Source organism: Chiloscyllium punctatum, chromosome 3, assembly GCF_047496795.1.
Source record: "Chiloscyllium punctatum isolate Juve2018m chromosome 3, sChiPun1.3, whole genome shotgun sequence".
Taxonomy (NCBI): Eukaryota; Metazoa; Chordata; class Chondrichthyes; order Orectolobiformes; family Hemiscylliidae; genus Chiloscyllium; species Chiloscyllium punctatum.
In genome coordinates this window covers 136,954,335-136,980,570 of record NC_092741.1, presented here as the reverse complement: position 1 = coordinate 136,980,570, position 26,236 = coordinate 136,954,335, and the positions used below count along the sequence as shown (strand labels likewise).

Here is a 26,236-nt window from a genome sequence, read left to right as displayed (position 1 = left end):
CTAGCTAAGAGCCAGTCCTGAGTGTAAGGAGACTGTCTGAATCTCCTGTTTATTTTTTTTATATCTTTCTTTCAGAGCCAATCCCAAGAATAAGACTCTCTGACACCCTTGGTTTTTTTTAACTCCACACTGATTTCAGCTCCCTCAGAGCCAGCTCTCAGAGTGAACAGGATGTCTGGCACCTGTGTTTTTTTTTAACCCCCACACAACCGGCCAACTGCGGTAGTGCTTATCTTTCCCCCAGCACCCACGTTGTGTGTGTGCAGGTGTGAGACACAGTGAAAGACACAAGGTGTACAAATCTTTATTCAGTTTCCACCACCAGAAAGAAAGTGAACACCCGAGTGGCCAGTGACAAGCACTGCCCTTCACATCAAAGGGCAATACTGTGTAATCAAACAGTGAGGGGGAGGGCAGGGGTAAAATACAGTTGGATGGGGAAATAATACACTCCACTCCCCTAACGACGCCCTCCACGGCACGCTGCCTCGACCTGTTGATGGCCAGTTTGGCCAGGCCCAGGAGCAGACCCACGAGGAGGTCTTCGGACCTGCCCTCCCTCCTCCGTACCGGGTGCCCGAAGATCAGGAGCATGGGACTGAAGTGCAACCAAAAACAGAGAAGGAGATTTTTGAGAAAATCAAAAAGGGAGTGCTAACGCCCACACCCAATATATACATGGTCCATGGACTCCACAGCGCCACAGAACAAGCAGTTGGGAATCTCCTGTTTATTTTTTTTTGTTTTTTTTTAACCCCCCACTCTATAGCCTAACTGCGGTAGTGCTTTTTTTTTCCCCCAGCACCCATGTTGTGTGTGTGCAGGTGTGAGACACAGTGAGAAACACAAGGTGCACGAATCTTTATTCAGTTTCCACCACCAGGAAGAAAGGAAACACCCGAGTGGCCAGTGACAAGCACTGCCCTTCACATCAAAGGGCAATGCTGTGTGATCAAATGGTGAAGGGGAGGGCAGGGATTAAATCAAAATAGAGTTGGAGGCGGAAATAATGCACTCCACTCCCTGCGGCGCCCACCTCTCCCTGAACAACTCCAGGGTGTCGGTGGCCACCGCGTGCTCCTTCTCCAGAGACACCCAGGCTCTAACGTAACCGCGGAAGAGGGGCAGGCAGTCGGCCCTAACGACCCCCTCCATGGCCCGCTGCCTGGACCTGTTTATGACCAGTTTGGCCAGGCCCAGGAGTAGACCAACGAGGAGGTTTTCAGACCTGCTCCCCCCCTCTCTGCACCAGGTGCCCAAAGATCAGGAGCGTAGGACTGAAGTGCAACCAAAAGCAGAGAAGGAGGTTTTTGAGGAAATCAAAAAGGGAGTGCAAATGTCCACACCCAATATATACATGGTCCATGGACTCCACAGCACCACAGAACAAGCAGTTGGGAATCTCCTGTTTATCTTTTTTTATTTATATTTGCATAATACTTGACACTGGTCCAGCTCCTCGGAGCCAGCTCTCAGAGTGAGAAGAACTTCTGACACTCCTGTTTATTTTTTTTAAAAAACTCCCCACACTATCGCCTAACTGCAGTAGTGCTTATTTTTTCCCCAGCACCCATGTTGTGTGTGTGCAGGTGTGAGACACAGTGAGAGACACAAGGTGCATGAATCTTTATTCAGTTTCCACCACCAGGAAGAAAGGAAACACCCAAGTGGCCAGTGACAAGCACTGCCCTTCACATCAAAGGGCAATGCTAATCTCCTATTTTTTTTTCTCTCTCTGTCTCCTTATATATTTTTTCTTTTTTTTTCTTCCAGCACCCATGTTGTGTGTGTGTGCAGGTGAGAGACACAGTGAGAGTCACAAAGTGCACGAATCTTTATTCAGTGTCCACCACCAGGAAGATAGGAAAACACCCGAGTGGCCAGTGACAAGCACTGCCCTTCACATCAAAGGGCAAATTATTGTTTAACAGGAGGTCTTTGAGATGCTGGTTAGGCTAAAAATAGATAAAATGGATGCTTTAGAAAAGCTGACAGCATTCAAAGTTCATACATTTTCAGGTCCTAATGGGATGCATCCAAGACACTGAGGAAAATAAGGTTGGAAATGCAGAGGGATAGCCACAATCTATCAGATTCAACCAGCAACACAGAAGTTGTGAAATTATGTAACCATCGTGCTATCCCATTTCAGCTGATCACCTTACGTAATAAGTTCCACCATTTCCTAACTTGTTTGTGACTGCTTCTGCCACAATCAGACTGCTTCTTAGGCATATCCAATGTTCTTGACTTTGAACAAAGAATGGGAGCATTGTGCTAACATTGCTGGCAAAACAGAGGCCTGGACTAATGACCTGGAAATTTAAGTTCAAATCTGAACAAGGAAACAGGGGAATTTAAATTCAATTACAAAATAATTTTGGAACTAGATGCTAATCTCACTAACAATTATCACCAAACTGCTTGATTATTATTTAAAAACCCATTTGCTTCAACAGGGAAGCAAATCTACCTGCATGTGACTGCAGAGGCATGACAATACGGTTGACTTTTAATTAACCTCTAGCAAACCAGTCAATTGATTCAAACTATTACAGACAAAAAGTACTATGTGTGCTCTTACATTGCATAGACTGCAGCAGCTCACCAAAACCTTCTCAAGGGTAATTGGTGCCAAGTAATTAATGCTGCTTTTGCTCGCAATGCTCACATCCAAAGAATGAAGACAAATGGACAAGCAACCAATTTGTAACCATTTTTGTATTAATAATGGCCTCTAAGAAAATGGGACCTAGAGTAGCTCACTGGCAACTTGAACATTGTCCCAGGCTCCATCATTACTTGAAGTGACACGCACCCATTTCAAAATCCATTGAAAGCAACTTATATATCCTCATCAGTAGAACGATTGTCAAAACATAAAGACACAAGGCCACAAGGTATTGGAGAAGAAATTGGCTGTTCAGGCCATCAAATCTGCTTCACCATTCAATGCAATAATGACTAATGTGAAAATCCTTAATTCCCTACTTCTGCCTTTTCCCCAAGACTCTTAGAGTCAGAACTATAGAGATATACAGCATGGAAACAGACCCATTCAGTCCAACTCATTCATGCCAACCAGATATCTTAAATTAATCTAGTCCAATTTGGCAGCAGTTGGCCCACAACCCTTCCTATTCATATACCCAACCAGATGTCTTTTAAATGTTGTAATTGTACTAGCCTCCACCACTTCTGTACGCGTACCACCCTCTGCGTGAAAAACTTGTCCCTTGGGTCCCTTTTAAATCTTTCCCATCTCACCCTAAACCTAAGCTCTCTAGTTCCAATTAAAAATCTGTCTAGCTCAGCCTTGAATATATATACTTAATGCCCACCCTCTGCAGACCTGTGTGGTAAAAATATTTCCACAGATTCACAACCCTCTGAGAGAAGAAATCGCCCCCACCTTTGGAGAGAGGCGATTCTGAGGTTAAGCCCTCTGTTCCTTGAGTCACTCACAAGGGGAAATAATCTATTTACAGCTACCCTGTCACATCTCCTAAGAAAATCATTCTGTTACATTCTATTTCAGTCCCAATACCAAGTGAACGATTCAAAAACATTAAAGTAGTTTCACAGAAAGTAGGATTACTGACCTGTGGAGTTGATTTTAATGAACTAAGATTGGTAGTCGTGGAGCAGTAATGACTTCAAAATAGAATTCATTAACTTGTGGATATTTTGGAAGTTTTAAAATGGACGTCTCATCGAGGGCCTGATCATTTAATTGGTTATTCCAGAAACATGGAATGTCTATCTCCAAAATAGACTTGTTTCTCTTGGCACCAGACAAATACTTGAAGCAGTTGTTAAAAATGTTTTGGGAAATAGGAGTTGAGGAGTATAATGAGGAAATATTGAAAATGACCCATCATAAACAATACGTTTTCTTGTTCCCTCAAACAATTCTCATACCCTGTTTTCTCAGCTTTAGGAAGGTATCCTTAACAACTTAACTCAGTATGGCAGCTGAGCGATGGCTTAAACTATATCCTTGACCACTTTGCTAACTGTGGTTCCATAAAAGAGTCTGTTTTGCAGCATCAGTTCTGATAAAAGAGTTCATCTGAAATTCAGACGCATCGTTATTTTCAGATAATAGATAACATGATGTGTTGTTGCAGGAATGCCTGCTGATACCTTACATGAGGATAATACAGATTGCATGCATGTGACTATTATGTGATGGATGTTGAATACACAGAGAACAAAAGAATGGCCATCCAAGGCAGTCACAAACTAGCAACCATACCGATCAAAAGGATGAAGTTCTATCAACTTAGAGACAGAATCGTGGAAGTGTTATGGCGCAGAAAGAGGTCATTGGGACATTCATTAAGTTATCATGACCTCGTGCTAATCTCCTGCTTTTCCTCCGTACCCTTGCAAATTATGTTTATCCAAATAACTGAGGTTTTTCATCCCTGGAAATATTCTTGTCAACCACTATTGCACTCTCTCTGATATTTTTACATTCTTTGTGTAATGTGGTGCCTCAAACTACACACAAAGCATCAGCTGAGGTCCAACAAATGTTTTGCACAAGTTCAACATCATTTTAACATTCTTTTACTCTCAGCCCCTATTAATAAAGTCCAGGATATTGTATGTTTTACTTACTGATCTCTCCATCCTTTCTGTCACTTTCAATCATCTCCATCACATATAAACCCTCTGCACTTGTATCTATCATTAGAATTGTAACCTCAATTGTATATTGTCTTTCAATGGACTTCCTACCAAATTGCATCACTTCACATTTCTTTACAGTGGAACTCATCTGCCACCTATTGCTTATCAATTTATCCATGTTCTTTTGGAGTTCCACAATACCTTCCTCACAGTTTATAATTGCACATCAACTTCTAGATCATCGTCACAGATATGCAGCACAGAAACAGACTCATTCATCCAACTCGTCCATGGCTGACCAGATATCCTAAATAAATCTAGTCCCATTTGCTGGTATTTGGCCCATATCCTTCTAAGCCCTTTCTGTTCACACAACTATCCAGATGCCTTTTAAATATTGTAATTGTACCAGCTTCCACCACTTCCTCTGGCAGCTCATTCCACACACACACACACACACACACACACACACATACACACACACACACACACATACACACACACACACACACACACACACACACACACACACACACACCACCTTCTGCATTAAAGCTTATCCCTTAGGTCCCTTTTAAATCTTTTCCCTCTCATCTTTAACGTTTGCCGTCTAGTTTTGGACTCCCCCACCAGAGGAAAAGACCTTGTATGTTTACCCTATCCATGCTCTGTCCCCTTATTCCTACTTCACTAGCTCAGGGCACTGGAAGTAATCCAATTACTACTACCCTTGTGGACCTACTTTTTAAATTTCTGAATAACTTCATATTTTTTTCCTCCCCAAAGTTTCGTCCTTTTCCCTTCTCATGTCATTGGTTCTGATGCGTGCAATGACCTCCTGCTGTTCCCTCTGCCCTTTGAGAATATTCTACACCATCTCAGAAATATTCCACACCATCTCACCATCCTTGATCCTAGCACCAGGGGAGCAACACACTAATGTGACGTCTCACTGTTGGCTGCAGAAATGTCTGTCTGTGTCTCTGACTAGAGAGGTCCCTATTATCATCAATCATTTGGAACCTGACATACCCCTCGTTACACTAGAACTAGTCTTGGTACCAGAAACTTGGCTGTTCCTGCTACATTTCCCTGAGAGTCCATCACCCCTACATTTTCAGAAACAGAATACTTGTTTGAAATGGGGATGGCCAAAGGAGACTCCTGCACTACCTGCCTCCCACTGCTACCTTTCCTGGAGGTCACCCATCTACCTGACAGTATCATTAGTTTTTCTCCCTTCCTGTAAATGCCATCCATCACACCTCCTAGCTCCTGTAAATTCCTCATTGCCTCTAACTGCCACTTCAACCAATTGATGTAATCCGATAGGATTCACAACCCAACACACTATCTGCAGATATAATCATCAGTAACATGGAAACTCTCCCCTAGTCTCCCACATCTGACAGGAAGAACTCATCACTCTACTAAAGACCATTTTTGCACCTTAACAATCTGCAGATCAAGAAAATAGCATAGTCTTACTGTTCTAGAAGCACTGCTCCAGGCTAACTTAGTACATATGTTATATTGTTTTAAAGTTTAATCAAGAGACAGATCTCAATAAAACTTATAATAAAAAAACCCCACTCTACTCACGCTGTAGATTTACATAGAAAAACAGAAAGGTTATACTTTAAAACTATCCACTTAACTGCTCCCCTGCTGTGGGCTCTCTGATACAGGTTTTTCTCCAAAGTTAGCTGTGAGTTTTGCTGCTTGTTTATTTTTCTTAGAACAAACTCCAATTTCCAGAGATACTTGAGACCAAACAGCAAAGACAGCAGCTATACAGGTTACTACTGGGTCAGACAGCGTGCTGGTTTCTTTCTCCATTTAATTCACTTCCCATGTGGTCACCACCTTTGTCTCCCTTCCCCGTTTTTACATGTGCTGTTGTTTTGATCTTTTTCCCCCCAAAGTTCCAAAGCACTGCAACAGCTTAGAAAACAGTAATTACTGCTCCTAGAATTCAAGGAAATCAGCTCCAACACTGAAGATACCTCAGAAAAGGAGCAACTCCTACAGCCACAACTTTTTCTCATCCTCCATTTTGGATTACCCAGAATCATTAATATATACAGAGGAACCTCGATTGTCCAAACAACACAGGTGGGGAGTATTTCATTTGGTTAATTGAATCCCGGATAATCGAATGCTGGATAACATAGTTTAGCCAAACATCAGGGTCTTGCGATCTTGCCGGATAATCCAATATTCAGATAATCGACTACTGGATAATTGATATTCCTTTTTATCAGGAAAAGCAAAGATCCCATTCTGACCTTTGGGAAACTCCACTACAAACTTTGGTCCAGCACAAAAATATCCATTGGCCATTGATCTCCTATCACTCAGCCAATTTTGTATCTTGTTTGCAACTTACCCTTTCATAATCCATAACTTTCCTCATAAATCTGTTGTGTGTTGCTGTATCAAAAGCTTTCTGAGAGTCCATCACCAGTATTATTCCTATCAAGCCTTTTTGTTATCTTCTTAAAAAACTCCAACATTTAAACATGATTTCCCCTTTCCACGTGACTCTTTTTAATCAACCCACTTTTTTCTCTGTAATTACTAATTCTATCCTGAATAATTGCGTATGGTAGCTTCCCCTTCTTGAAGTTAAACTAACTGGCCTGTAATTGCTGGGCTTATCCTTACAAACTTTCTAGAACAAGACTTTAATATTTGCAATTTTACAATCTTCTGGCACCTCCTTCAAGTCTATGAAAACTGAAATATTGTGGCCAACGCTCCTGCAATCTCCACTCTCACTTTCTGGAAAATCCTTGGATGCATCTCACCTGGTTCTGATTCCTTGTCAACTTTAAGGACAATTGTGTCCAACACTTCTGCCCTTTCAGTTTAACACCCTTCTAGTGACTGAGTTCAATTCTCTTTCACCACTGCCAGGGTAGCGTCTCTATCTTTGATAAAGACAGATGCAAAGTATTCATTTAATATGTTAGCCATACACCATGCCTCTAGGTCCTTTGCCCCCACCCCCCACCACTGCTCCCCCCGCTCCCCCACATCAGCCTTACCCCCCCTTTAGTCCCCTTTTATGGATGTGTGAAGACTTGGAATAACTCGTTATGTTGGCTGCCAGTCTTTTCTCATAATTCCTCTTTGATTTTCTATTTGCTTTTTTCACCTCTCATCTGAACCTTCAATATTCTTCTCAATTTTATTTTTTAACTTGACATCATAGAAGTTAAGATAAAGAAAAAAAAGTGTGCCTATCTACTTTGTCAACCAGTGAACTCTAGATTTGTTTGTGCTACCATTCCCATTTGAGATAAATATGCCTTGACTGGTAAACCCATCTCCTCTTTGAAGACAGTCCATTGTTCAGTCACTGTTTATCCTGTCAAACTCTGCTCCGGGCTTTTGCCCGAAACGTCGATTTCGCTGCTCGTTTGATGCTGCCTGAACTGCTGTGCTCTTCCAGCACCACTAATCCAGTATTTGGTTTTCAGCATCTGCAGTCATTGTTTTTACCTTAATTCTGTACTTGGCCTGTTCAAGTTGTTCTCCCCCAGTTGATTTTTCTCACTTCGGATAGTTGCATGTCATTCTCTAACATTATTTCTGAACCTTACAATACAATGATTACCGACTCCCAAAATGTCCCAACTAACAACTGGTCCACTTGGTCCATCTCATTTCCAAGAACCAGGTCCAACAGTACATCCTTTCTTGTTGGACTGGAAGCATACTGCTTTAGGAAGCTCTCCTGCATGCATTCCTGGCCCCTTCAATGCCCTGTAAACTACAAGTATCCCTGTCTGTGTTTGGGTAATTAAAGCGTACCATTATAATTACTCTATAATGTTGGCATCTCTCTGTAATTTCCCTTCAGATTTGCTCTCCTATATTCTTTCCACTTGTTTGTAGTCTATAGACTTCACCTTGTAAAGTAAATGTACCCTTTTTGTTCCTTACTTCTAGCCAAATTGATTTTGAGTATGTGACTGTCTGGAACATTCATTTTATCCAGCCCTGCAATGCTCTCCTTACCCAAAACCTCTCTCCCATCTTCTTTACTTGTCTTTCTGCTTTTTATAATACTTGATGAATGCTTATTAATACTTGTGAATCTACCTAGATTTAACACTTAAGTTTTGCCCTTCCAGAGCCAGGTCTTTGTTATCGCTGCATGATCTAGAGATTACTACATATGAAAACCTGCTTGCTAACTTTCTACCTAGATCACTCAATACTAATTATAGGATCACATCCCCCTTCCTACCTGTATCAATAGTAGCAACATGGACCACAACCTCTGGCTGTTTACCCTCTCCCAGAAGCAACACTGATACCAGATATTGAGACCTCAGTCACTCTTACAAGTTGACTCAGAGGCATTTGTGCCTTTCAAAAAAAAAGATCTACGGGGAATGTGCGAAGGAATGAGATTAACTGGAAGACTCTATCTGACAGGTACATGGCACAGATATGTTGTGCTGAAAGGCCTCAATCTGTACTGTGAAATTTTACCACCCTGTGTCTTTTATATTCCGTGAGAAGTCAGAACATCACCAAGATAGGACTGGGTGTCCTGAGCTAGGTGTAAAAGTTAGGATAATTCTAACCACATTGATGGTGAATGTGTAAATATGGAGCGTGACTTTACAACAGATTTCAATAGAGGTCAGCAAACAAGGTCCTTCAGATTAAGTATTTTGCATTTTAAGTTAGTTTCCCAAAATGAACAGTGAATGATGGTTAATGAGATGAGAACCTAGGGGATTTTTGCAACCTCCTAATTACAAAGTACTTAGCTCAGTAGAAGAATTTTGCTTAATGGGAGCATTGTGATAAAAGCTACAATATGACTTAGCTATAAATATGAAGGTCATAAGATTGCATGGCAAATAAATTCTAATGTTTATAAATGAGAGAAAATCCACTTTGGTAGCAAAAACGAGAAGGAAGATTTTTATCTGAGTTGTGATTGATTGGGAAAGGGGGAGGTGCAATGAAACTTGGGTGCCCTTGTACACCAGTTACTGAAAGAAAGAATGCAGGTGCAGCAGGAGGTGAAGAAAGCAAGTGCAATGTTGGTCTTCATTGCAAGAGGATTTGAATGCAGGAGCAGGAATGTCTTGCAGCAGTTGTACAGGGCATTAATGAGACCACACCTTATGTATAGTGCACAGTTTTGGTCTCCTTATCAGAGGAAGAATGATCTGGTTACAGGGGGAGTGCAACAAAGGTTTGCCAGGCTAATTCCTGGGATGGCAGAACGAATGTATGAAGAAAGATCAGATCGGCTAGGACTATATTTACTGGAGTTAAGTGGTTTGCTGGAGGAGGGGTCTGGTCTCAGAGAAACCTATGATTTACCCTCTCTAACATGGTTAGAGAGGGTAAATGCAGCAAGTTTATTTCCAATGACCAGGGAGCTCAGAACCAGATGGATAAAGATATAAGATACGCCATTTAGAACTGAGATGAGGAGAAATTTCCTCACCCAGAGAATGGTGAGCCTATGGAATTCTCTGCCACAGAAAGCAGTTGAGGCCAAAACATTGAATTTTAGAGCTGAAGGGATCAAAGGACATGGAGCAAAAGCAGGAACAGGGGACTGAGTTGGATAATCAGCCATGGTCATATTGAGTAGCAGAGTAGGCACAAAGGGCTAAATGGCCTACTCCTGCTCCTGTGTTCGCTGTTCCTATGTTATGTCTGGGGGCTATCTCTTTAATTTACGACAAGAAAAAAGGAATGAAAGTCTCATGTCATATGTTCTGAATTCTGTTGAACAATATCTTTGGGTGGCTTGGTTGTTACAGGGAAGCCTAGGTTGTCATACTGGGAAGAAGGTGCAAATACATCTGTAAATAATGACCAGGTCTAAAGTGCTAGTGGTGAATAGACGTCCTCTCCAATATATTTTAAGTTATTTTCCCAAACTGTACAGTGAATGAAAGTTAAGAGATCAGAGCCTAGGGGATTTTTGCAACCTCCTAATTACAATGTATTAGGTTTCAGGATTTATAGGTTTTAGGAATGTCAGGTTTTGCACATAGTTAGACTGTAAACTGTCTGTTTAATTCCAAAATAAGAATTGGGGATCCACAGGATAGCTAATTCGCATTTCTACCTGGATACAAGGCCTATGTGGTTCACATGACCATGGGCGATGGTCTTTGAGAAGGGAAGAGTCCATTGCAAACCATTGTAGCATCAAGTTGCAGGGTTTTTCTAAGATATCCCTGAATCTCAGAGTGGTCAGTCTGCAAGAATCTGGGAACCAGACAGCAGAGAATTAGAGATAGCCAGACTCTGTTGTTTAACACACAGAAAGAGCTTACGTTGAAGAGACCAAATTCCTGAGGAATTAAATGGGACTGAAAGATTCATCTAACTTTAACTTAGGGGGGGAAATCCAGGATACCCTTCGCTGCAAAAGTCAGTTCAGGGAAAAGAAAATAGAAGAAAGCTATCAGGAGCTGAGAATAATTTTAGATTGGTTCCTGACAAATGAAGTCACCCTTAAGGAACAGAATAACTTCTAACCATAGAGGGTTTTTTTTCCAGCACTTTTAAAAGTTAGATAGGGAAATTCTTTGCTGTAGTTATGATGCCAATAAAGTAATGTTTACTTAATGTTGATCATAGTTTGTTTGTTACAGCTAATATCTTAAAACCTGAAATTCCTCAGTCAATCATTTGCGATCCTTCCATCAGCCACTGAAAATTCAAGATTCTTTCCAAAAACTATCAGTGTCATAACAGTCATAGAGTCATAGAATCAAAGATTCATACAGTCATACAGCACAGAAACAGACCCTTCAGACCATCTTAGCCATGCTGACCAAGTTTCCCAAACTAAACCAGTTCTACTTGTCCACATTAGGCCCATGTCCTTCTAAACCTTTCCTATTCATGTACCTACCCAAATGTCTGTTAAATGTTGTAACTATATCTGCATCTACAACTTCTGGCAGTTCATTCAAGATGTAAACCACCTTCTGTGTGAACAAGTTGCCCCTCAGGTCCCTTTTAAATCTTTCTCTTCTCACCTTAAAAATATGCCCCTAATTTTTAACTCCCCCACCCCAAGGAAAAGGCTTTGCTATTCATTTTATTGATGCCCCTCACAATTTCATAAACCCCTGCAAAGTCATCCCTTTACAGGGGCTGCAACAATTTCTACCAATGGTTTCATTTAGCAATCTTTGATGGTATTCTCAGTCATGAGTATGAGACTTTATACTAATGTACTAAAACATAAAGCTGGATAGCTGTCAGTTCAGGAGAAGCTCAATGCATCCATCAGCTTTAGGGGTACAGTCCCCACCATTTGTGGCACAGAACTCATACAAATACATTTTGCTTGATAGCCATTTTAAAACTGCACCATTAATAAAATTGGTTTGAGTCAATTACTGATCTCATTGATGACCCAGTGAGGGCTGGAGGATGTAGCTTGTGTGCAAAACAATAATAGCTTTTGAAAAAATGCCTATGAAGGAAAAATACAAGGAAATAAAGCACTTCAACACACTCAACTCAAATAGCAAATTTGCTGAAGTGTCTAGCTTAATAAATTCATTTCTACTAATGTTAATTTGGCATCGTCACAGAACTTTGTAAATCTCCAAAGCCAATTCCCTCATTTATACTGCAGTTCTTAGTCCTATCTCAGTATATTGAGCACAACACATATATAACACACACATGCACAGAAATCTGTCCCCTACACATTTTTTAATCCATGTTGCAGTATTAAAAATATTCCATTCAAAGTTTTCTGAGATTCCAGATAATCTCCTGGATTTCAAATGGTGGTTTTCTACTACAGACACAGAGCCTTCTATTTTTAATGTGCTCAGGAACCATACTTGGCTTGAATTTTAAAAGCATATCTGACATATAGCAGGTTACTCTATACTTCTATTTAATTATGCAAACTGTTGATTCTGCCCTTCGTAAACAGAGCATTTAAGACACTGACAAACATTTTTGAACTTAGCATTAATGCAAATGGCTAGTTGTTAGTGCTCTTTGGTTGATATAAGCACATGTTGCATCTCAAATTTGGATGATTGAAATAAGTAGGTTTATGCCAAAGAACACTTGAATAATATAATTAAATTAACAACTGCCAAGATGACTTATCCCCTGACGAGGTAAACCATGTGCATAATTACAAGAGCCAAAAAGATCTAGCCGTGTTTAAATATTAGTGGAGTTCCCAGTGGTCCTGGATGTATTCCTGTACAATACAAAAGGATAACAGTGCAGACACTGGAAATCTGAAACAAAAACAGCAAATGCTGACAGTCCTCAGTAGACCAAGCAGCATCTGTGAAGAGTTAAAGAGGTAACATGGCAGGTTTGTAATCTTCCGTCAAAACTGGGAGAAGTTACAAATGCAATAAGTTTTGAAGGAGTTAAGGGGAGGATATTAGGAAATGAATAAAAGAGAATCTATGTGATTAGGGAGACAGCAGGAGAGATTAATTGACAAAAGTATCCACAGAGTGCAAGGTCAAAGAGAGAGCCAATGACATAAATAAAAAAAGATATGTTTGGAGGATATGTGCATGACAGGGTCCTGAACAGCTGTCATCCAAAGTTAAAGTGAAGAGAGAACCAAGGAGGAACACAATAATAGTTGCTTCTTTCTCTATCATTGCTTTTTCTTCTCTCATTTCTTATTTCTTTTGCAGGTGCTGCCTGACCTACTGACTATTCTCAGTACTTTCTTGTTTCATCTCACACAACATTTTCCTTCGAGGTGAAAGGTTAAATTTAGTCTCCCCTTTGATCTATTTTCATGTTGTATTTTTATAAAGAAATTCTCTTCTAATTTTACTCCACTGTGACTCACCCCAAAACTTCACCTTCGAAAAAATGTTAGTCTACAGTTCAGTATTTACTTTCCTTCCTCTCATTCCCCTCTCTTCATGCTCTCCTCCTTGAAACTTGCTTTACGGAAAAATCATAATTGTTGCAATTTCTCCCACGACTCTTCCAGCCAGAAATAATGTTGTGAAGAAAATGAAGTCCAGCTTCACTGATCTTATTCACTCAGCTCAATTTCCAGGACCTGACCTGAAAGTTGCAAATCCCAGTACAATTTCGGTTCTACAAGTAATTGTAACTTTAGTCCTCCCTCAATCCTTTTTGAGTATTATTTTGGCTTTAGACTTCACAGGGAATTTAGTTCTAAGCTAAACTCGATTTAAAATAATAAAATAATTTGAGCCAACAACTAATCCCTCTCATTTTAGCCAACTTAAAGAATACTACTTTACCCATACAATTTTCATTCTTTTGAGTGTGCAAATTACACTAAATAGATAGCTAGCTGTGTAAACTAATATACCATGTGTATCTGTAATTGACTAATTTTCAAGAACCTCCAATGATGCTACAAAACTCTAGCGATATCAGGAAACAGAAGTGTGTAATGTTGTCATGTTTTAACGAAATAAGGTAAGAATCTACCTTTGAACGGCTCCGGTGCGTAAGTGGACTTTCTCTGTGATCAAGGCAAGGACACGATTCCAGTCTTGGACAGTATATTTTGGTAGAAGCAATCTCACAGGGGGAATCAGCAGGTCTCCATTGGTAAAAATGCTGAAAAGAGGAAAATGTATAGATAAACATTCTTAATAGCTCATACTTTCTCCCATCATGAAAGGCAAATTTTACATTGAAACTAAAACTCAATATAAATGAGTGGAAGTGTGGTGCTGGAAAAGCACAGCAGGTCAGGCAGCATCCGAGGAGCAGGAGAAACGATGTTTCAGGCATAAGCCCTTCATCAGACTTTTCTCCTGTACTTCCCCAGTGCCACACTTTTTTGACTCTGATCTCCAGCACCTGCAGTGTTCACAGAAAGTCGGTACTCATAAATGAGTAGAGTATGAGAAGGGGTTTCTCAATCAGGCAGCATCAATGGAAAAAGAGGAGTCAGTCAACATATCAGACCTTAAGACCTTCCCCCTGAGATGTAGGAGCAGAAGTAGGCTATTTGCCCATCAAGGCTGCTCCTGAATTCAATTAGATCATTGCTGATCTGATCATCCTCAACTCCACTTTCCTGCCTTTTCCCTGTACCCACTGATTCCCTGACGGATTAAGTATCTGACTGTTTCAACTTTGAATATACTTAACAATCCAGTTTCTATAGCCATCTATGGTAAAGGATTCCATGGAGCCAATACACACTGGCTCACTGTCTTCAATTGGCAACCTCTCACTGTGAGATATTGCCTGTGGCCCCAGCACTGATTCCTGGGGCACTCCACTAATTACAGGGCATTGTCCTAAAAATGCATTCCTTACCTCAATTCTGAACTTTCATCATAGCTACCTTTGCCAATTTGATTTCCCCAATCTATATGAAGATTAAAATCATCCATGATTAATGCATTCACTTTTTATCCTGATTTGTTCTCTGTCCTACAGAACAGCTACTCTTAAGAGGTCCTTTCGACTATGCCACCAATGTATTATTTCATACCTTTGCCCACATAGGTTCTGCATCATCTGACCCTCGATCATTTCATACTAGCATACTTTTTCCATCTTGTACTAACAAAGCTACCCCGCTACTCTTTCCTTCCTGCCTGTCCTTTTGACAAGTCATGTAACCCTTAATATTTAGTTCCCAGTTTTGGGCGACTTGTAACCATGTCTCCATAGTGGTTATAATATCATACTCTGGAACCTCTATCGTTGCTATTAATTCATTTACTTTATTCTGAATACATGGACAGGAAGGCCGGGAGAGGAGCAAAATATCAAATCAAAGCAGCACAAGGGAAAGGGAGAACAGAAAGAAAAGAAATGCAGAGGAAAGCAAAAGGAAAGACCTGCAGTGGGATAATTTATTAAACAGCAGCCATGTTAGAAAAAAAGGGATAAAATGAGAAACTAAGAATACGCATGAGATACATTGCATCCTGTAGTGGAAAGATCAATGGAAACAGAAATAAAATCAGGAGTAAAAATGTAATGAGCTGCTGACTGTACAACCTGTGATAGCCAATTGAGGGGTTTACGGTAATAGCCTCAGCAATGGTCACAGTCACAAGTCATAAGAAACCTTGCCATTTTCAGAAACCCCTGCGGAACACAATACCTTCCAGTTAAATACCATTAGGGCCTCTTCCCCTTTAACAGAGGGGCCCTTGCCTCACTGGATAATTGGAGGGTCAGCAGCCCTTCAGTTCCAGCAATGTCACAGGGAGCAGTGACCACTGCGGGTACTGTGTGGGCCAGCCAGCACAGAGAGATGTCCAGAATCAAGGTACGATAGTAGGGGGTATTAAGACGGTGAGGGGGAGGGCAGTCAATCATGAAGGAAAATGGGTGCTTCTCAGCAGGAGTTCCCTGTGTTGCTGGGAGTGGTGAAGTGAGCAGGGAGATCCTTCCATGATTTACAGGGTGCCCAAGGAAGGATCCACCATGTCGAATAAGGTAATAGGTATCCAAGAGTTAATGTGATTTCCACCCAAGTTAGTCATGTCACACAGTCTTTAGGAGGATAACAAGGCAACCCAGCACAAGGTCCCAATGGAGAAAATTATATCATCTCTGGTTCCTAATGATTGTAGTTATATTTCACAATTTAGTGTAACATGCACCTATTGCTATCGTGCAATAAACTAAATTTTGTTATACAAGACAAGCGTCACTTCTTATCCTTTACATTCTACCACTGATTATTACACAGCTCCTTAGACTCAATGTAAGAGATTGGCAGCAATAAACTAACCCAAACACAAGCTTCTGTAGCCAGAACCCAATTCAACATGGTGATCAATGAGGGACACTGCTGCTGAAATATATCAATGTTACTACAGTAGAGAGAACAAATTTGATGAATCAGGAATATTTTTATGAAGACAAGTCAAATTATCACTTTAAGAAGACATAAGCAGACAGTCAGTCAGCAGCTTAAATTTGTAAATTGACTAACAATTCACACTGGATATGGGAGCAGCAATGGACAAAATCGCCACACTCCAGAAGAAACCTTTTGGTCAGAGCTGGTAAGAGGTGTGGAAATAAACATTGTGTACTAGAAACAGAGTCAAAGCAGAGCACGTTGGAAAAAGAAGAATTCTCTTTGGGCAGCAGACAAATACTACCATCAGCATGCCCTCTCAGTAATCTACCTGCAAGATGGTTATTTACCTCAATGCTACACTTTGGACTACAGCAGTGCCTTTCTTTTCAGTTATTCATTTGTGAGATGTGGGCATCACTGACTGGGCCAGCATTTATTGCCCGTCCCTAGTTGCCCTTGAGAATGTGGTGGTGAGCTGCCTTCTTGAACCACTGCAGTCCAGCTGCTGTGGGTTTACCCACAATGCCTTTTTGGAGGGAATTCCAGGATTTTAACCCAGCGACAGTGAAGGAACAACAATATATTTCCAAGTCAGGATGGTGAGTGACTTTGGGGGGAAATTGAAGGTGGTATATCCCGTATATCTGCTGCTGTTGTCCTTCTAGATGGAAGTGGTCGTGGATTTGGAAGGTACTGCCTGGGGATCTTTGGTAAACTTCTTGTAGATAGTACACACTGCTGCTGCTGAGCATTGGTGCTGGAGGGAGTGGATGTTTGTGAATGTAATGCCAGTAAAGGGGGCTGCTTTGTCCTGGATGGTGTCAAGCTTCTTGAGTGTTACTGGGGCTGCATTCATCCAGGGAGGTGGGGAGTATTCCATCACACTCCTGATTTGTGCCTTGTAGATGATGGACAGCCTTAGCGGATTCAGGAGGTCAGTTACCCGCCGCAGTATTCCTAGCCTCTGACCTGATCTTGGAGGTACTGTGTTTATGTGATGAGTCCAGTTGAATTTCTAATCAATACTAACTCCCAGGATGTAGACAGAGGGAGATTCAGTGATGGTAACACCATTGAATGTCAAGGGTGGTCGCTAGATTGTCCCTTATTCATGATTCCTGATGAAGGGTTTTTGCCCGAAACGTTGATTTCGCTGCTCGTTGGATGCTGCCTGAACTGCTGTGCTCTTCCAGCACCACTAATCCAGTATTTGGTTTTCAGCATCTGCAGTCATTGTTTTTACCTTATTCATGATAGTCATAGCCTGGCATTTGTGTGGCACAAATATTACTTGCCACTTGTCAGCCCAAGCCTGGACACTGTCCAGATCTTGCTGTATTTAGACACAAACTGCTTCGGTATCTGAGGAATCGTGAATGGTGCTGAACATTGTGCAATCATCAGCGAACATGCCCACTTCTGACCTTATGATGGAGGGAAGGTCATTGATGAAGGAGCTGAAGATGGATGGATGGATACTACTCTGAGGAACTCCTGCAGAGATATTCTGGAGCTGAGATGACTGACCTCCAATAACCATGACCAATTTCCTACATGTCAGGTATGACTCTAACCACTGGAGAGTTTGCCCATTGATTCCAGCTTTGCTAGGGTTCCATGATGCCATACTCAGTCATATGCAGCCTTGGTGTCAAGGACTGTCACTCTAACCTCCCCACTGAAATTCAGCTCTTTTGTTCATGTTTGAACCAAGGTTGTAATGAGGTCAGGAGCTGAATGGCTCTGGCAGAACCCAGAGAGGGATATTGCTAAGATGGTGCCGTTTGATAGCACAGTTGATGGTACCTTCCATCAGTATAGGACATTCTTTGGCAATTTTCCACATTATCGGGTAGCTGCTAATGTTGTACATGTACTGGGAACAGCTTGGGTAGGGGAGCGGCAAGTTCAGGAGCACAAGTCTTCAGTACTATTGCCGGAATGTTGTCAGAGCCCATAGGCCTTTGCAGTATCCAGTGCCTCCAACTATTTCTTGATATCACATCGAATTGGCTGAAGACTGGTATCTGGAATGGTGGGGACCACTGGAGGAGGACAAAATGGATCATCCACTTGACAGTTCTGGCTGAGGATTGCTATGAAAGATTCAGCCTTCTCTTTTGCACTGATGTGCTGGTCTCGTCCATCATTGAGGATGGGGATATTTGTGTAGCCTCCTCCTTAGGCGAGTTGTTTAATCATCCACTACCATTCATGACTGGATGTGGCAGGACTTGCAGAGCTTAGATCTGATCCGTTGGTTATGAGAGCACTTCGCTGTGTCTATCACTTGCTGCTTGTGCTATTTGGCATGCAAGTTGACCTATTTGGTGGCTTCATCAGGCTGACACCTCATCTTCAGGTATGCCTGGTGCTGCTCCTGGCGTGTCTTCCTGGTTGATCCCCTGGCTTGATGGTAATGGTTGAATGGGGGGATATGCCTAGCCATAAGGTTACAGATTATGCTGAAGCACAATTCTATAGCTGTTGATGACCCACAACGCCTCATGGACCCACAGTCTTGAGTTGCTAGATGTATAGTCTGTTCGAAGTCTGTCCCATTTACCATGGTGATAGTGCCACACAACACAGTGGAGGTTATCCTCAGTATGAAGGCAGGATCTAATCTCCACAAGGACTGTGCAGTGGTCGCTCTTACTGATACTGTCATGGACAGGTGCAGAGGTCAAGTAAGTTTTCCTTCTTGTTGGTTCCCACATCACCTGCCGCAGACCCAGTCTAGCGGCTACAACCAACTCAATCAGTAGTACTGCTGCCGAGCCACTCTTGGTGATAGACTTTGAAATCCATGACTCAGAGTACATTTTATACCTCTTCCATCCTCAGTGTTTCTTCCAAGTGTTGCTCAACATGGAATAGTACTAATTCATCAGGGAGGACACTAATTGGTATCAGCAAGAGGTTTCCTTGCCCACGTTTAACCTGAAGCCACAAGACTTCATAGGGTCTGGAGTCAATGATGAGGACTCCCCGGTCAGCTCCCTCCCGACTGTACACCACTGTGCCACCACCTCTGCTGGGTTTGTCCTGCCGGTGAGACAGGACATATCCAGAGATGGTGATGGTGATGGTCGTGTCTGGGACATTGTCTGTAAGTTACGATTCCGTGAGTATGACTGTCAACCTGTTCCTTGACTTATCTGTGAGACAGCTCTCTCAATTTTGGCACTAGCTACCAGATGTTAGAGTGGAGGACTTTGTAGGGTCAACACGGCTGTTTCCGCCGTTGTCTTTTCCGGTGCCTAAGTTGATGCAGGTAATCCTTGCGGTTTCATTTCTTTGAGATTTTGTAGCAACTGGTAACAATTGAGTGGCTTGTTAGGCCATTTCAGAGGGCAATTGAGAATCAACCACATTGAGTCATAGAGTCATATGACTGTACAGCATGGAAACTGTGGGTTTGGAGTCACATGTAGGCCAGACCAGGTGAGGATGGCAGGTTTCCTTCCCTGAAAGACATCAGTGAGCCAGATGGGTTTTTCCAACAATCAACAATGGCTTCTTGGTAATTGAATTCAAGTTCCACCATCTGCCGTAGTGGGATTCGAACCTGGATCCCCAGAACATTATCTGGGTCTCTGGATTAATAGTCTAGTGAAAATACCTCTCGGACATTGCCTTCCCTTTCATCGCTTTTCATTGTAATGCTGCTGTCAGGACATTTTCCAAACAAGGACAGGCAGCTAACTCATGCACTCAATGAGATTACACATCAGTGCTCCTCACTTGATCTCTAAGCACACACTCACTGTCTGAGTGGATGCTCGCAGCTCTCTGTCTTGCACTACATCCGCACAGTAACTAGTGAAAGAAAACTGTGAAATGGGGTATATGAACTTCAGGCATTAGCCTACCATGCACAATGCAAATGTTGCCCCCCACCACCCCCACATAACTCCTGACTACATCATGCAAAGTTATGAAACAATCCCATTAATGCCTATGATGGACACACAATGTATTGCAGAGGCTGGTTAGCCTCTATATCTTCATTCTTGTCGTTGCAGCTTGAAATAACTGTATAGAGGCTGGTATCCCATCACCATATCACCCTTTATTTACATATGCATGGTACAAGGGGTCTGATCAGCCAACTCAGAGCCAGTTCCGAGAATGAGGAGTTTCTGAATCTCTGGTTTATGATTGCCATCTAGGACTCCCTGCTTGGCAAAAGATAACAGCCCCAGTCAAGGATCTCATAGTCAGTAAGATCCACCTGGTCCTCATTCCAATCAGTACACAGCTAAAATCACATTTTCTCTCATAACTGATGTTGGAAAGTGAATGTATGCTTTCAAATATAAAAATGTATTTACAATGAAGTGTCACCCATGTACCACTCTGAAGATGTTGTTCCATCTCCTGCCACCCCAGCTCGGTGCAGTCCATAACTCTTGATCTGAGCTGGGAATGAGCTGCCCCTCACAGATCCTGCTGACCTTGGAGTTTAAGTCAGGGGACCCTAGGTGCATCTGTGGTTGGGGGGGGGGGGGGGGTCGGTATTACTGAGTGCATCATGGCCAAAGGGAGGTTCACTATCTTCAGTCGAAACATTAACTCTGATTTCTCTCTACAGATGCTCCCAGACCTGTTGAGATTTTACAGCAAGTTTGTTTTTTTTGTTCACTATCCTCAGTCTGATCTCTTGCAAGGCTGATGGCAGGATAGTTGTGGAAGGTCTGGCCTCCTCTGTCAAGAGAGGAGACATCTTTGCTTGGGGGCGGGAGCATGTTATATGTGGTCACTCCTTGGACTGAATGCCTATTGGCACTGTCCTGTGTCCTCATGAGGAAGGGGAACCTGGAATGAGGTCAAGGACCACCCCCCCACTTACCTATCACCTTGCCTTTGGTTCCCAATGGCTACAGTGATGGAGGCCAGGTCTGTGTGTGCATCCAGAAACTCTGAGAATGTTGGACATGGCTCTCCATGGCAGATGCCAACCTGTCCAAGGAGGCAGCCGGACACTCGCGAGCCAGAGGCTGCAATGTGGAAACAATGTTGGCAGAGTCCTCCAGCCTTCGAGTCAGTTTGCCCAGTGCCACCAACAAACCAGCCTGCTGCTCCTGCAGCTGCTTGTGCAATTTGATCAATTCCTTATTTGCTGACACCACATGGTCCTCCCTTGTACTCCCATGAGTGAAAAGTTTACAAGTTGCCATTTCCAGTGCCATCTTCAGTACAAAGGTACCTAGGTACAGATTTTTTAAGTACAAATCTTTATGAAAAAAATTAGAAAAATAAAGAAATAAAAAAATCCAACAATACAGACCTATGTGCCATTTTAGGTCCCAAAGTACAAAATCATAGGAATTGTCATGAGACTGTGGCGACAAGAGATGTATTTTGTACTTTGTTTTGAAGAGGGGTTTTAAGGCAGAGGAGATGAGAGGTCTACCAGAACCACTCGAGTAAATAGCTTGTGAGGACTTGCTTTTTTTAAGTTGGAACAATAGAAGCAGACTGAGTGGGTGTGGTCAAGCTCCCATAGAACCAGGATTTTTAGTTTTAGTTTTCAGCAGTTGCTGAACCTTATGTGGCCGAAATAGACAAATCAAGGGCCTGAATAGACTTCCAGGTAAGAAGGCCATCCTCAATCCTCCTCATCAGAGGAAAGCAATCTGCATTCTGACCCCCACTTGATGTAGGTACCATGTAGGTACTGCATGAAGAAGTGTCTTACAGTCAGGATTCCAAGACTTAATTCTGAATTTTACACACAGAATGCAATAGTGAGGAAATGAGGTTGCATTCAGGCAAGTCATCAGTTTTACTAATGCTGACGTAGTGTGTACATCAGCACAGTGTTAGAGCAATGGATAAAGTATAAAATTATATCATGAATGTAAAATTTTTTTCAGATAAGAACTTCCTCCACTGGCAGAGAAAAGGTTACGGGAAGCCGAATTAGGTTTTCAAACTTATGATTTTGAGCAAGAAAGTAAAGAGCATTTTCCAGTGGCTGATCAGAAACAAGGGACATGGGTTCAGGTTTATCACTAGAAGAATGAGGTGGAGACTTTTATATTCCCCATCATTAAAACATGAAATGCTTCTTCACAATTTCCACTTCCATTGTGACAACTCTTAGGACTCCGGAAGAACTCTCTGCACTGCTTCTAATAGTGCCACCAGATTTCCAATGTCCACCTGAACCACCAGAACAGAAATTGATGGTGAAATGCAACAGGCCTGGCAGCACCTGTGAGGAGAAAGCAGAGTTAACGTTTCGGGTTTGGCGACTCTTCATCAGAAGATTATCACCAGCAATTCCTGTTTTTGGAGCTGGGTTCAATGGCTCATCCAAGAAAAACAATCTAGTACTATAGTGCATGGGGGGCTCTAATACGTTGTACATGCCTGTATATGTGCTTCAGATCTTACTGGTGCGGTGAGAGGAGGTTGCAAGAAACCTTTGTTCCTGATTTGGAGGTGCTGGTGTTGGACTGGGGGTGTACAAAGTTAAACATCACACAACACCAGGTTTAATTAACAACCACCTGATGAAGGAGTGGCGCTCCGAAAGCTAGTGTCCTTCCAATTAAACCTGTTGGACTATAACCTGGTGTGGTGTGATTTTTACCTTTGTTCCTGCTCAGATTTTGGTATCATTTTAAACCTCAATATAAGCAGACCACTAGCACCACCCAGTGGATTTGTCTTGCCAAGCAGATTTTAACACAAAGCATTGTCATCTAGCCCTAAAAACACAAAATTTGAAGTTTCTTAAGCTTTTGGATGTCTGTCCTTCTTTAATACTCACACACGATTGCAACTTTTTATGCAGATGTTCTCAAAGACTAAAAAGAAATTTGCATCATTTTCAGTGGCTGAGTGGATGAATAAATGTCCATTAGCTACACGGATCCAAGATGTGGCAGATTATCTGCATCGGCTGATATCTGCCAAAGTAGATGCTGCAGGTATTGTCATTTGCCTCTGTAACATTGGGCTGGAGGGATAGATTGGAAGTAAAAGGTTATATTGCTACACTTGGTCACTATCAAATAACCTTTGCCAGAAGTCAGCTTCTATGTGGATATCAGTGAAGGCATGCTCAGGCTGAGGTACATTGAATTCCTTTCACCATCCAAATCAAAACCCAAAAAACATCAGTATCTGCAGTGAATTCAGTGGAGGAAAGAAAAATTCAAAATAGATAAACCTGTTAGCTCTTAAAGAGTTAAATCCATGCTCAATTGTGATACTACTACAGCCACACTGTTTGAGTAAACAAGAATAATAAAGATAATTTCTATCTAATTTGCCATACATAAAATACTTAATAACACATGTAATTTCTTCAAACTATTAGGACCAATTTCTTTATCAATAATAACCCTTCACTGTATTCCATTCGATAACTATAAGGACATTAGTATCATAACTCAAATCACTTAAAATCCAAAACACGCATTTGCAATACGAGAACCTCTCATCTTTCAGCTTTTCTTCTTACAAAATACTCAAATATGCTTCATTTCCCAGCAATAACAGGGTTGAGAATTCATAACTATAATGGTACTTAGCAATTTTTGAGAAGGTTTGCAGCTCAGGTTGATGATAAGTCTGTAAGTTCCTTGCTGAGCTTGAAGGTTTCAGATGTTTCATCACCGTACTAGGTAACATCAACAGTGAGAGTCTCCAGTGAAGCATTGTCCCGCCTCTCTATTTATAGGTCTTGGTTTCTCAAGAAGGGTGAAGTCATTTCCAATTCTTGTTTTCAAGGCAAGATAGATAGGATCTAAATCAATGTGTTTATGGATGGAGTTCTGGTTAGAATGCTATGCCTCTAAGAATTTTCATGCGTACCTTTGTTTCACCTGTCCTAGGATGTGTGTGTTGTCCAGACAAAGTGGTGTCCTTCTTTGTCTGTCTGTATAGAAGCTAGTGATAGTGGGTCATGTCTTTCAGTGGCCAGTTTGTGTTCATGTATCCTGGTGGCAAGTTTCCTGCTAGTTTGTCTGATGTAATGTTTTTTTACACGTCTTTAACAATGGGTGCTTATCTGGACACTAGGCCAGTGAGGAATTATTTGAGAGCATGAGTAATATGATAGCATCAGGCAATCATTTATATGACAGTATTGTATCATGTTGTAAGATGATAACACCATCCCATGGTGTGATAGCACTGTACCTTATAATAATAGCAAGTCATGGGACAGTATAATTGAACAATGCCACAAGTTGTATGATTGAATTGTGTATTTTTTCATTCCTGTGTAGGATATCAACATCACTGATCAGACCAGTATTTATTAGTCAATACTAGGACTGTCAAAGTTGCCTCCTTGAACTTTTGCAATGTAGTGACTTCATACAAACATAGAAAATAGGAGAAGGCGTAAGTCACTTGGCCCTTTGAGTATGTTCCACCATTTAACAAAATCATGGCTGTTTTTACTGTGATTTCAACACCACTTTCCTGCCAGCACCCCATAACCTTAGACTAAGAAAAATCTAACTCAGCCTTGAATAATTTTAAATACCCAACATCCACACCCTACCAGCTTTTTGTTCTAACCGTAACAACCTTTTGTTGTAAACTTTTGCTTGTTAGACCACCTCAAATTACAACTGAGTGTCAACTACAATGACATACCCCAAATGAGGTAGTGACAGTGGATATCCCTTCCTAAAGGATATTAATGAGCCAGCTTTGAGAAGTCAAATTCTCAAGCTGTCATATGGAGTTGAACTCTTATTCTCTGTATTATTCGTCTCGGCCTCTGACCCTATTATACCCCTTGGAAGATAGTATTGTTCCATAGGGTAGTGTGATAGAACTCTGTCATGCAGTGGTATGAATGCAAAGCTCAGAGATCTAATCTACTTACTTAGAACAGTAGAACATTACAGCACAATACAGGCCCTTCGGACCTTGATGTTGTGCCAGCTTTCAATCCTGCTCTAAAATCAGATTAACCTACATACCCTTCATTGTACCATCTTCCTATCCAACAATCGTTTAAATATGGCTAAAGTATCTGACTGTACTACCACTGCTGGCAGTATCATTCCATGCACCCACCACTCTTTGAGTAAAGAACCTTTTTCTGACATCTCCTCTGAACCTTCCTCCAATTGCCTTAACATACGCCTCCTTGTGATAGACATTTCCGCCCAGGGAAAAAGTCTCTGGCTATCCATTCTATCTATGCCTATCTATCTATGCCTCTCAGCATCATGTACACATCTATCAAGTTATCTCTCATCCTTCTTCGTTCCAATGAGAAAAGCCCTAGCTTCCTCAACCTTTCTTCATAAGACATGCCCTCCAGTCCAGACAGCATCCTGTTAAATCTCCTCTGCAGACTTTCTAAATCTTCCACATCTTTCCTATAATGAGGTAACCAGATTTCTCAATTATTCTCTATTAATTATCTTACAAAGATCAACACAAGCAGAAGTAAATTATATTCCTAACCTTTCAGTAAGGTTATACCTTTTTGAGAATGGGAATCCTGAAAACTGTACTAAAGATTGATAAGGCATCTCCTGGTGAGTCATTAGTAGAACATGATAATTAGCAGATGTCATTATCACTGACATCATTTTGTATCCATATTTCTGCTTGATATCATTTCCCTCCATGATGAGCACCTTTTCTTCCTGATCCTCCTTTTGTCAACCTGAAGTCCAATGTAATTCCTCCTTTCACTGCTGCATGTTTAATCCTCATTGAATTGCAAAAATTATGCAGTCCACAGCAGATGGTGACTGACTGGATTGTGGAGCTGCACTGGTTTTT

At 41.6% G+C, this 26,236-nt stretch overlaps 1 protein-coding gene across 13 annotated transcripts in view; it reads right to left on the bottom strand.

Annotated features, from left to right (window-relative positions):
• Positions 1–26,236, bottom strand: part of LOC140465522 (doublecortin domain-containing protein 2) — a 137,686-nt gene that overhangs the window by 72,228 nt on the left and 39,222 nt on the right. For all 13 annotated transcript variants that reach the window (XM_072561086.1, XM_072561092.1, XM_072561078.1 and 10 more), the window contains exon 5: positions 14,110–14,241. In XM_072561086.1, the coding sequence (XP_072417187.1) occupies positions 14,110–14,241 (132 nt within the window). The remainder of the gene's footprint in view (positions 1–14,109; positions 14,242–26,236) is intronic.